The 12,580-nt window shown below is 30.2% G+C and overlaps 1 protein-coding gene across 2 annotated transcripts; it reads left to right on the forward strand.

The window, feature by feature from the left end:
• The first annotated feature begins 1,869 nt into the window (after nucleotides 1-1,869).
• On the forward strand, nucleotides 1,870-5,115 carry LOC112733824 (uncharacterized). 2 transcript variants are annotated; one of them, XM_025782913.3, is made up of 5 exons: nucleotides 1,870-2,404; nucleotides 3,266-3,563; nucleotides 3,894-3,944; nucleotides 4,575-4,747; nucleotides 4,825-5,115. In XM_025782913.3, the coding sequence occupies exons 1-5, from the start codon at nucleotides 2,088-2,090 to the stop codon at nucleotides 4,868-4,870; spliced, it is 885 nt and encodes a 294-aa protein (XP_025638698.1). In that variant the 5' UTR covers nucleotides 1,870-2,087; the 3' UTR covers nucleotides 4,871-5,115. The 2 variants fall into 2 exon arrangements, with proteins under 2 accessions (XP_025638698.1, XP_025638697.1); XM_025782912.3 differs by having other exon boundaries at nucleotides 4,575-5,115.
• The last annotated feature ends 7,465 nt before the right edge of the window (nucleotides 5,116-12,580 follow it).

Raw genomic sequence — 12,580 nt, forward strand, 5'->3', positions numbered from 1 at the left:
GAAAAGGTATATGTGCCTTCTTCTTCAGCATCTCATAGACATAAAAGAATGAATTAAGCTTCTGAGAGGGCCTTAATACCTCCAATGGTACAGAATATGGCAAGAAGTTCAGAGAGCCTACATGTTCCTACAAATTCTTCCCAAAGGATGTATAATTAAAACCCAATAATTTCAATGGATAAATTTCCTAGCAAAAGGATACAAGACATTGAAATGTCTCTTGTTACTAAGTACTAATTACTCCCATCTAATCAAGCACCAAAATTAGATGAAAGCTTCTTGAGTGAAACGATTAACCAAGTCCTAGAGGCTAGATTTTTAATGGATATATAATGTAAAGACAACTTCTAGAAATAAAAGGGATGTTAGTATTCATAGTTGGCAAGATGTGGATTTGTGCAGAAAATCATTTTGCAGTTCACTTTTGAATCTAGGTTAGGAAATGCAAAAATGAGAGCATTATTGTTTTTTTTTTTTGTGACTTAAAAGAAAAAAAAAACAAAAACTAAGAAAGAAAAAAAAATAAGAAACTGCTTAAGAAAGGCAGTCCCGCTGAATACTACTCTCAAATTCCTTCCAAGGCAATGGAAGCTCCACTTGGGGAGAAATAGTCCTCATTGCAGTCTTTGCCATGATGTCTGCTACTGTATTTGCATCTCTCAAGATCAACCGAAGATCAGCACGCCATTTCCAAGACATGATATCTCGGATTTTTAACACCAAAGGATCAGTAAACCCAGAGCAATCTTGTAAATTATTGACAATAGTAAAAGCCTCCACACAGTCTGTCTCACATATAATGTCTCTTTGTCCCGAGTCCCATGCTAAAAGAAAGCCTCTCCAAATAGCAAACAACTCTCCTTGCAAAATGCTACGACTCTCAATTGTTCCCAGACAGCCTCGTTGCCACCTTCCCTTCCAATCTCTGCTAACACAAGCAAAACCAACTCGAGCACCACTGCCAGGATAGCTAGCATCACAATTAATCTTAAAGGTACCCACTGAGGGGGGAATCCAAGAGCCACTAATGGTTGAGGGGATAGATAGTCGTTGCAACTCAAAAATATTTCGGAGCTCCTTTTCTAAGGACAAAGCCATACCAATCACCTTGTCTGTGGTCCAATGCTCGTGAGGATGAAAGATCTCGTTGTTTCTCGAACACCAAATCCACCAGAGACCAGAAAAGAATCTAAAGGGGCGCTGTTTGCTATTATGTAAGAACCAACTCATCAAATCCACTGGTTGATCGGAGATCCCTAAAGCTTGCCAAACAAGTTGGGCTTTTGGACAATCCCGAATACAATGTAAAACCGACTCCTGACTTGAGAAACATCGTGGACAGTTATCCGTGTGCGAAATGCCCCTTCTAAAACGAAATGCAGCAGTAGGAAGAGCCTCCCGAAGACATAGCCAGGCCAAAAATTTGTGCTTTTCCGGAACATGTTGACGCCAAAGCCAAAGCCAATTACCCCTATCCTCCCAACTAAACATCTTCTTACTGAGTCATAAATAACCACTATGAGCATCATAAACCTTTGAGGCCGCACCAGAGAGCATTATTGTTTAAAAGGGGGAAAAATAGCTTAAATAAATATTAATTATTATTTATTTTTTTTTACCAAAGATAGGAGACTCGAACCCGCAACCTCTTAATTGAGTATGGGAAGACTATGCCATTTGAGCTATTACTCATTGGCTAAATAAATATTAATTATTTAATCTTATTCCTTCTAAAAAGTTTATAAATATGATGTTTTTATTCTATTAAGATGTTAATATGATATAACAGTTGAATCAGTTGTAATTTTTTCTTTAGAAATAAAATATCTTTAGAATAATAAAACCAAAAACGTAATACCGGAAGACAAAAAAAAAAGAAGGATTAAAAATCATTTTAAACTAAAATTACTTATATTTATATAAAAAGTTATAGGCATAAAATTGTGGCAAATTGCCAGTTTAATCCCCAATAAAGATTTGATTGTGCAAATAATTATTAAGACAAAATAATAAAGAAAATATAGTAAGCTGATAAAGCAAAGTAACATAGCAAAGGCGAAAGGTAGAAGAAGGAGGAAGGAACCGAAATGCAATGCAGCGCGAACGTTGTTCACTGTCCTTGTTCCACTTTCTCTCCTCAAACTCTCTCAACAAAAGCATTCTCTTTTCAGTTTCACCCAACTTTCAAACTTACTTCGCAACAACAGCAGCAGCAGCAGCACAAAATCACTTACCCACAGCCACCAGAACAACGAAGAACCTGTTCTGATGGTTATGGAAATTCGAAGAAGGTGATAACGAGTGTTTCGAACCCTTTCGTGAAGCACTGCCTCAAGCTCCGCAACAGCTCTTCTTATCGCCGCTCTCATGGCTCCGTTCTTGTTGTGGGCTCCACACCCATTAGGTTACACACTCCTCAACTCTTAAACTGTTTTAGCACTGACCCTTTTCTGATTTTTCTTCAAATTTGCATTTTTATTAGGAAAACATGTTTCCTTCTCGTAAAAATATTTGTTTTTTGAGCTGTATGGCCTTCCAATTTCCAATCTTTGTTTTTGTTTATTTAATAATCAAAGTTTGTAGCTTTGATTATTTTCTATATCTTCGTGTAATTAATCTTTCGATAATCTTCCTTTTCCCTGTCTTTGATCTTATTATCAATGTCTTTCTCGTATGTTTACTAGTTAGTCAATTTAGCTTTTACAATGTTTGGTAAGCTTCAAGCTAGGTGTCCTTGATAAGCTTAAATAGTTTCACTTGAAAATGATTATCAACTATCAAGTCTATGTGAGTTAGACCCTTCATTATAACTTTTTTGTATCGAGTTACATTTTAATACTTTGGTCATTTTTAGCACAATGCTATAGAGCAATGGATATGTTCTTCGTCCTTGTGAATCTAATTGACTTTGTTAAATGGATAGGCATTGTACTTGAGTTATGATTCATGCAAAGCAGTGTTTATCCACTGAGAAAGGGAAGTGTTTTTTTTTTATAGTACCCTGGCCTATTAACTAACCGGCCTTGGATAGAAGTTAGTTAGTTTGTTAGTTAGTAATAATAATATTAAAGAGAGTGTTAGAGATTTAGATGGGTTCAGTTGAGAAATTACTATTGGCCATTGGAGAGGTAGGAGAGCAACATTTGCAGGAATCTTCTTTATTGTATATAACTATTTACTCCAACCAGTTTTAAACCATAAATGATATTCATGATTAAATTTATGGGAGAAAACTTTATGTATGACATAACTTCTCTATTTACAGAGAAATATACAGGTTTCAAGACTCATTCCAAGATGAAAATATAACAATGGAATGTTTGATTCTTCTTGATAAAGCTGAAATTTCCAGTGGGTTGGATAAATCCGCAGCTTCTATTGTGCATGCAAGCCCAACGGTGATGAAAAAAATTTCAGGACTGCAATCGACTGACTCTACTGATGCAATTGCCATAATGAAGATTCCTGCTAGTTTTTTCAATGTAGATGATCATCAAAAGAAAGAAGATTGCAAGAAGTGGTTTCTTTCTACACATCGGATTTTAGTTCTTGATGGGATTCAGGTGACACTTTTGGTCTATATTCTCCATCTGAAAGCAAAATCACAATAATCAAGTTCTAACCCCCCCCCCCCAAAAAAAAACAAAAACCAAAAAAAAAAAAGTAAAATCAAAATCAAAATAAATCTCAGATACACGATATATATTGGTTGTTGAAATATCCATGGACATCAGTTGCAAAAAGGGACTTGATTAATTTTCTGGCCTTTCAATATCTATGTGCAACTCTCTGTGCCAGTATTGATATTGCACACTGTGAACACCTTAGAAGTCATGCAGGTTTCAAAAAATTTCATTTGCCATTACTGACTTATTTGAAATTGTTCACTGCAGGACCCTGGTAACCTCGGCACATTACTCCGATCAGCTGTTGCCTTTAGATGGGTAAGTAATTATTCTGTAGGTCCATGGGGCACTATTATTCTTTATAATTACGCCATTCTCCTGAGCCTGTTGTTATATATAGCATCTGACTCATATGATATGCTTCTACTAGCTTCGGAGTATGGGAACATATTTTCTGGTCTAAAATAATATCCTAAGATACACAAATGGCATAAGATATTTTTTTAGAATTGACTGATTTTAATTGGTTGTTCGTGGACTGCATTGGTTCTTTGTAGCTTCACTTCTCAAACACTTAAATCCCGATTTATAAGAACAAGTGGATTAAGCTCATGACTTGTGAGTTATACTGCAAAGCTACGGAAGAGGATAATTGAGTGGAGATTTTGTTTTGCTTCTTATTCAATCTCAAATAGGTGATTTGTCCATGTGCTGCATTAATTGTGTAAGGGAATAAGTTCACAGCTCCATATTCTTCCTAAATGTGAACTTCCTCTATGAAATTGGACTAGTGATTTGTACTTATTCCTCCTAATTGTTGTTCTATAACATAACTGTCTAACAGATTGTTTGCTTCTATTATCCTTTGCCTTGAGAACTTCATATCTGCATAAGTTATTGTTGAAACTCTTGTTTGAAAGTGCAAACTAAATGGCCAACGTCCAACAGGATGGAGTTTTTCTTCTTCCAGGCAGCTGCGATCCATTCAACGAGAAAGCTCTCCGAGCTAGCCGAGGTGCATCCTTTCAGCTCCCCATTGTTTCCGGTAGTTGGAGTCATCTGGATTCTCTCATAGAAGAATTTCAAATGAAGTTGCTTGCTGGGCATCCTGAGCATGAAGGGTTAGTCAAGCCAGTTTCTTTGCTTTCTCCAGGCTTTTGTTATTCCTTATTAGACATGCCATTGTGCTTGGTTTTAGGCAGCGAAGGAAGTGGCCTTTCGGAAAAATCCCTGCAGGCATGTGAGCTTGTAAGCATTGCAATGGCTGGAGAATATGAGTCACTTAATGTTTCTGTTGCTGGTGGAATTTTCTTGTATATGCTTCAGCCAAACAATACATGATCTTTCTAATTCTATACTATACAGAGTCTCATTTAAGTTTAGGAAATACCTTAAATGCATTAAGTTGAACTTAGTGCATGTTGTACCAAGGTAATCCAACAGTGTAGATCTAATAGAAATGATAAATATCGAACTATGCCCTCTCCAACTTGTTTTTTTTCTTGTAAAGCTGATATTTCTGCTTACTTTCTAAATCTATGTATGTTAAGGCAAGTCAAATAACAGAGGAGGATATAAAGAATCTGCTCACATTAGTGAAATAAATTTGGCATTTTGTATTGTCATGGGGCAAAAGATGTGCACTATTTTCTTGTTTATTTGATTTTGAAAGGAAAAGCAACATATAAGGTCAAAATAGAAATCAAGAGGGCTTGTCTGGTTCATGGAATATTGAGTGTGGATTTGGTGGAACTCACTAAGAAATTGTGTAATGTTACCACACTTAACAAATACCGATATTATAACTTGAATCTTGTCTTGTACATGTTTTAGCAGAGTTCATTTGCTAAACAGACCTAATTGGAATGATAATAAGATGCAAGATTAAGAATACCTCCTAATCTTCTTGTTTTGGTTAAAGAGCCACTTCTATTTATAGTCAACATAAGGGATTAAGGGATACAATTGTCATTTACTATTGTTTAGTAATTAGGGCTGAAGTGTGACGTTTTGATTGATTTCAATATTTGGTTTATGAGCTTATAAGATCCAGTATGGTTCATGTTATTAGAGGTTTTTGTTCCTACGTATGACTCTGTCTAACACTCTAAGAGCAACTCTAATGTTTGGTTTCAATTTAATTTTATTTTGGATTTCATAAAATATCATATTAGTATTTATAAAATTACATCTTATAAATAGTAATTTGAGACTAAAGATGATATTTATCACTCTAATATTTTGTTTTATTTTAAATTTTATATAAGATAACAAAATTTAATTGTTTCTCTACCAAAATAAAATCGTCTCTTTAAAATGAGACTTACTTCATTTCATCAATAATCTCTATTCTCTAATGTAAAGTAAAATTTTGAACCGTTTTACTTCATGTACACGTTATATTTAAAACTCCAGAAACATTTTCATTGGAATTACTCTAACGTACAACAAGGTCGTAATCTTGGCTTAGTAGTGTCTTTATAAGCAAATTAACCTCTCTCTGCTCTGAGCCTCTCTTGTATTATCAGTTAGTGCTAATTAACCATGAACCATGCATGAGCATGATGCTTGGATTTGTTGGGGAATGAATCTTCCCATTTTAAAATTTCACATAATCTTATTATATGCTGATTTTCACCATCGAAAAAAAAAGGTGGAACCAATTATTAGAAACCAACAAAACATGTAATCAATTGTAATCACTTCTTACTATTATTAGCCTTTGTTTTTGCACAAGATGAGCAATTATTGGATCAGATATAATATAACCAAATCAACAATTGTATAAGATAACATAATTTATTTAATTGAAGGTTGACCTGTGACCTCTAATTACTCTTGTTTTGTTCCTTTATGATTTTCAAGTAGCAGATTTGAAATTCTAAAGGTAGCGTTTAGTGGATAAACAGAGACGAAAAGGCTAAAACTGAGAGATAGAGACTAAAAGATAGAGATTGAAATAAATTTTTTTGGTGTAAAATGGGAGACAGAAATTAAAACAAGAATAAAACTCTAATTTAATTTGTACAAAGGATAAAATTAGAATTAATTAATTGAAATGAGAATATTTTAGGTATAAAATGTTATTAAAGTTTCAGTCTTCATCTCTAAAAATTTTAGTCCCATGTGTCCCTACTTTTTGGAGATAGGTAGCGTTTGCCGCTTGGTAGAGAGACAGAGACGGAAAGACTGAGACTGAGAGATAGAGACTAAGAGACAGAAATTGAAATAAATTTAAGTATTCTGTTTGGTGCAAAATGGGAGACATAAATTGAAACAAGAATGAAATTCTAATTTAATTTGTACAAAGAGTAAAATTGGAATTAATTAATTGAAATGAAGGTATTTTAGGTATAAAATGTTATTAAAGTTTCAGTCTCTATCTTTAAAAATTTTAGTCCCCTGTGTCCTTACTTTTTGGAGGTACTGAAATACTGAAATTTTGAGGACAGAGACAGAAATTTTAGTACCAGTCTCTGAATCAACAAACATGATACTGAGTTTCAGTCTCCCAATCTCTGTCTCAATACCTCAAAACAAACGCTACTTAAAATACTAAAATTTTAAAGACAGAAATTTTAATACCAGTTTTTAAACCAACAAATATGATATTGAGTCTCAGTCTTCCAATCTCTGTCTCAATACCTCAAGACAAAAGCTATTAAAGAAATGAGCGTAAAACTAAGAACAATGAAACTTCATTAGCCTTTCCGTGGAATAGCAGAAGATAGAAGACGGTCAAAGCTAAGCAATAGGTTGACGCCTACATAATAAGTAATAAGTGCATATAATACACATTTTCTATCTCGTGCATGTGGTGTACACAATTTGATACTGAAGTCTAAGGTTGAAATAAATATAATACAAATTAAATGGTATAAGTTGAACGTTAGTATAAGATAGTATACTCCTTATTTTGACAAAATCCAATTTTCTATGGTCAAAACAGAAAATTATTATGTTAACTATTGTTCAATGTCATAGTTCAAAATAATAAACCCAGGCGTGTCTCCGTAAAAAACCGTTTCGTTTGTTCTTGACTTTGAATGCCCAAGTTTGAGTCGGCATGTGCAACTATAGTTTAGTTTCAATTGTTGAAAAAAAAATTACATTAATTATATTTAGTTCTGAAAAATAGTCATTGACATGTAATACTTTATTATATTTGATATCACATGCATGCAGCCATTAATATTTTAAGTATTAAAATGATGATTTACATTCAGGCCCTCAGGGTAAACACTAAATAGTATATTAAACATTCAAATATTTATATATTGTGTATATTAGAGCATTAGATATTCAAATAACTAACGTTGTTCAAAATTTTTAAAAGATATATTAATATAATACACATCTTTCAACCACGATTAAGTTATTAGCCACATTTTTTTAATTATTTTTGACCGAAGAGCAAGGTTGCATATACTTCTGCATGGTAAACCCAGATTTGATGTACCCAGCCGTCTATGCATTTAATAAGTAAGTGATAAGATCATAAGAAGTCTCCGTGATGATGAGAGGTTCATTAATAATCACCTCCATTATTAAGTTAGCATGCTTTATTTTAAGTTTTAAATGAATTAAAGTAGTTATACATAGATTCTCAAAAATCAAACACAATACAGTAGTACAATTTAACAGTAATCTATAGTCCCAACTGAAGATTGCAATATGGGCACCGCTCAGGTAAACAGGACAAAAACAATTTTTTCTAAAGTTGTTTATTTGGCTATATTTAAAAATATATTTTAAAAATTAGATTAATAATAAAAATATAAATTATAAATAAAATTAAAGATCTAAGAAAAGAAATAATTATATTAATAATTATAACTAATATTAATTCAAATGATACTGAATTTTTTAAATTAACATAAAATAAAAAATTTTTAAAATTTCAATTTTACAATAAGTTTTATTTAAAGAATTCAAAAATAAATAAAAATTATTAGATTAAAAATAGAACAATTAGCAATAAAAATTAATAAATTAAAATATAGATCTTCAAAAATAAAAAATATTAAAAGAATTATAAAAATTATAAATAAAAACTCAATTTATTAATATCCGCTATCTAGCTACAAGAAAATGAATTATAAATCAACCGGCTCCCTAATGTTAGGAAATTAATCTTTTCAATTATTTTATCAAGTGTAGTTTTTTATTAAAAATATTAAAAAATATCAAAATTTATTATTTTTTATTATTATTTAGCCATTAACTCAATTTTTTTAGTCTAATTTTTTTATTCTAGTAAATTAGCAACATATTTTATCTTATATTTTAAAAAATTAATGATTAACCGATAATAAAAAATAATAAATTTTGATAATTTTTTAACATTTTTCATATTATATATCTTTTAAGTGAGATAAAAAAAACATGTAAAAATATTAAAAAATAAAAAATCACATAAAATAGACCCATAAAAAATAGTTTTATTATTGACTAAAAAATATAATTTAATTTCATCAATTCTAAGTATAAAAAGGTTTACATGGATAACTAATTACGTTAGTAAAAAATAACAAAATTTTAAGTTTTTTACTTAAAATATCATTTGAAAATATGAATTTGATTGAATAACTTTATAAAATTCCTTATGATGTCAGTCAATTAAAATTAAATTTAAAAAAAAAATAATATTTTAGAAATTATATCTTTAAAAGATATAAAATTTATAATACACCAAATAACTTCTTAAATAGTTTTAAGAGTTCGATCCATATAATTTAACTAAAAATCAATACAAAATTATGCCCTTTTTTTTCCACTAATAAAAATATTAATGGGAGGAAAAATGCAAATAGAATAGTCACCAAAAAAAAAAAAAAGAATACATTGTTCTGTTCGAGACTCAAATTAGATATACAAAAATATAACTACTAAATTATTAACTTATTAACTACTACTCTTTTAACGATTTAGAGATTACTTTTTTGGATACTCATGTTCTCATGTTTATTACAAGTTTAGCATGAATTCTAGACGTATTCCTTCTTGTTGTCTATATATATGTCTCCACCGAAATATTTTCCTACTCTAACATCTGAAGACACCAAAGATCAATCACCTGCAAGCCACTTCCATGTATGTATGCCAAAATAAGAGTGGGTATGAATGAGAGATGCCAGGATACTATATCGCTTATTTCATATTTGAGGAGTCTAGTGTACCTGGTAGTTATTATAGCATGGGATCGTAATTCAAATATTTGATTTAGACAGATTTTGACTAGTATAACCATTATCCAAAAATCATTGACTATCTAACTTTTAGAAATAGAAAAACAATGCTTCTATCATTTTATTATCAACAATATAATGTTAGGAATCAAGAGGTACCAGTCAAAAACTCAGCCAAATGTCTTTGGGTGAATCCAAAATTTCTACATGAATGATATTTATACTAGGTATTAGGATGTTTCTCCTACTAAGTATCAGAATTGTTTCTTTTTTATGCTAAATGCATGTTCTTTTATATATTTTATAAATCATTTTATATACTAAGAATCAGGATTGTTGGAAGTTTCGTGATCCCCGCCCCTATTTCTTCAATGTATCATTCGGAATTTTAATTTGGGGTGAGAAGTAATTAATATCAAATATTATAAATTAAAAACAAATAAAATTAATTAAATATAATTATAAATTAATAATTAAGTTGTTTATTTTTTGGCTGATCACCTCTTGGTTCCATATACTTTTCTTTTTATTATAGATATTTTTGTATTTTTTGTGTGAAGATTCACATGGAGTTATTATGAAGTTGATAGATAAAAATTATTAAATAATTTGATATATTTAACTAAATTATTATCTAACAATTTTTAACTATGAACTTCAAATGAAAATAACTATATAGAGTTTTTATCATATTTTTTTGGTATAAACAAAAAAAAAAATAATTTTTCATTTTTTATTAATAATTTTTAATACAAAAAATAAAACGTATATTATTTAGATATACAAAAATATTACACATAATAATCCTCTTAAAAAATACACCATGTGTCGGATCGATCTAAAATAAGCTAAGATTGGGGTTAAGCCTTGGATTAGATTGACCGGCAAGGGCACAATCTAGAATATCATAATATTTATACTTAAGAAATGTGTACAATGTACATTATTAAATAGGTCGTGTAATTATCATTTTCAAGTGGAAATTAGTGAGATCATAACTGGAATTAATTGAAACGTCAATTATTATAGTCAATTTTAATTTTCTTTTGACTTAAAAAAGATTATTTAAATCCTTAAATTTGATTGGTTGATATTGTAAAATAGATTTAAACTTTAAGAATTTAATTTCTATACAATTAAAAGAGTTTTATAAAAACATTCAATCATGTATTTTTTGGTAAAAATAACTAATTTTTATATTTATTATTATTTAAAAAATTATCTAATTAAATACATAAATTTAATCGAATAACCAAATAAATTTATATTGTAGTACATCAAAACTAAACTGATAGATCAAAAACTTATCGAGACAGAAATATTTAGTCCAAGTGGAATTCTCTAAATAGATGAGTGAGTAATTTTAAAAGCTAGGCTGTTTATTCTGTAAATTGGTCAAATCTTATAGGTGTGAATCTTTGAAATAATCAACAGAAGAGTAGGAAATATTCCAAAGATGTATGGAAATTATCATTATTCTTAAGATGTTAATTAGTTGGTATGTAAATTGGTATGTTTATGTGTTGAAATAAAAAATTGTATATCCTCATCAATCATCAGTCACATCTTGCGACGATAGAAGAGAGAGAGAGAGATATTATTTTAACAAGAATTAGTTGGTCAATGTGTTACTATATTTTGCCATTTTGTTTGACTCACGAAAACAAAGCAAAACTTAAGAAACCAGCAATGTTGAAGACAAAATATATATATATATATATATATATATATATATATATATATATATATATATATAATTTTATGTACCTTCTCTAAAATAAAGGATAAATTATTCTTTGTAGTATATATATTGAAAGTGATTCATCAGATGAGTTTTATGATATGGAAGAGATCTTTAGAATACAATTAATACACTTGAAGGTGGAGGAGAGCTTATGGTCCGTGATGATAGAAGTCATAAAGACATTTGAAAAAATTCGTTAGATCCTTAAGTCATAAACTCAGTTAAAGACATTGTTATTGATAATGTCAAATATAAGTTTTAAGAGATGGTAGATTCGGATCCTCATGAGATTAAAGACATTATTGTCGATGAGGTGGAGATCAATAAGACTTGCAAAATGAGATGACAATTATGCATAAGAATTTAATCACTTTTATGGGACAAAAATTTTGTGAATAGTGAATTCCGAAGATATTATCACCATACAGAAGAGGATGGAGAAGGCATAGTGGGTGTACGGTGAGGTTGGAAAGGAGTTGCGCCTATGTAGCAGATATTCTCCATACATCAGTAGCAAAAATTTTGCCACGTGTAACGAGCTGAATACGTACTTGCACGTACCTTGTTGATGGGTTTGTGACTTTATTGCAAAAATTTTTTTTCAGCGTTGACAGTCACTACCACCACCGTAAACTGGTGGTGATAAACTAAATTTAAATAATCACAAGAGAGAGAAAGAAAAATAGAGAATATATACCTAATTATTATGGTTAACATTCAACTTAATTATAATTATAGGCATTATATATATCATACAAGATAATTTATCTTTTATTTTAGAAAAGTAACATTCACTATATATATATATATATTTTTTTTTTCTCTTAGTAATTATTCACATGTTCCATCATGAGATAAAATGAAACAATTATCTTCCCTCACAAGTGGTTCCAAACATCTAACACTATAAGCTACATTGAAAATACTTTTTCAATGAAAAGAGCCAATCCATAATTGATTTGTGTTTTGGGTTGATTATTTCCCTTGTCAATATATATTATAGATCGAAGAATGCGTACATG

This window comes from Arachis hypogaea, chromosome 13, assembly GCF_003086295.3.
Source record: "Arachis hypogaea cultivar Tifrunner chromosome 13, arahy.Tifrunner.gnm2.J5K5, whole genome shotgun sequence".
Classification (NCBI taxonomy): domain Eukaryota; kingdom Viridiplantae; phylum Streptophyta; class Magnoliopsida; order Fabales; family Fabaceae; genus Arachis; species Arachis hypogaea.

What these genes read in the sequence shown, in the direction of transcription:
- LOC112733824 (XM_025782912.3), top strand. Translation starts at nt 2,088, where the DNA reads ATGCAATGCAGCGCGAACGTTGTTCACTGTCCTTGTTCCACTTTCTCT. An exon ending in GTGGGCTCCACACCCATTAG is followed by an intron (nt 2,405 to 3,265) that starts GTTACACACTCC and finishes CTCTATTTACAG; the next exon opens with AGAAATATACAGGTTTCAAG. An exon ending in CAGCTGTTGCCTTTAGATGG is followed by an intron (nt 3,945 to 4,574) that starts GTAAGTAATTAT and finishes AACGTCCAACAG; the next exon opens with GATGGAGTTTTTCTTCTTCC.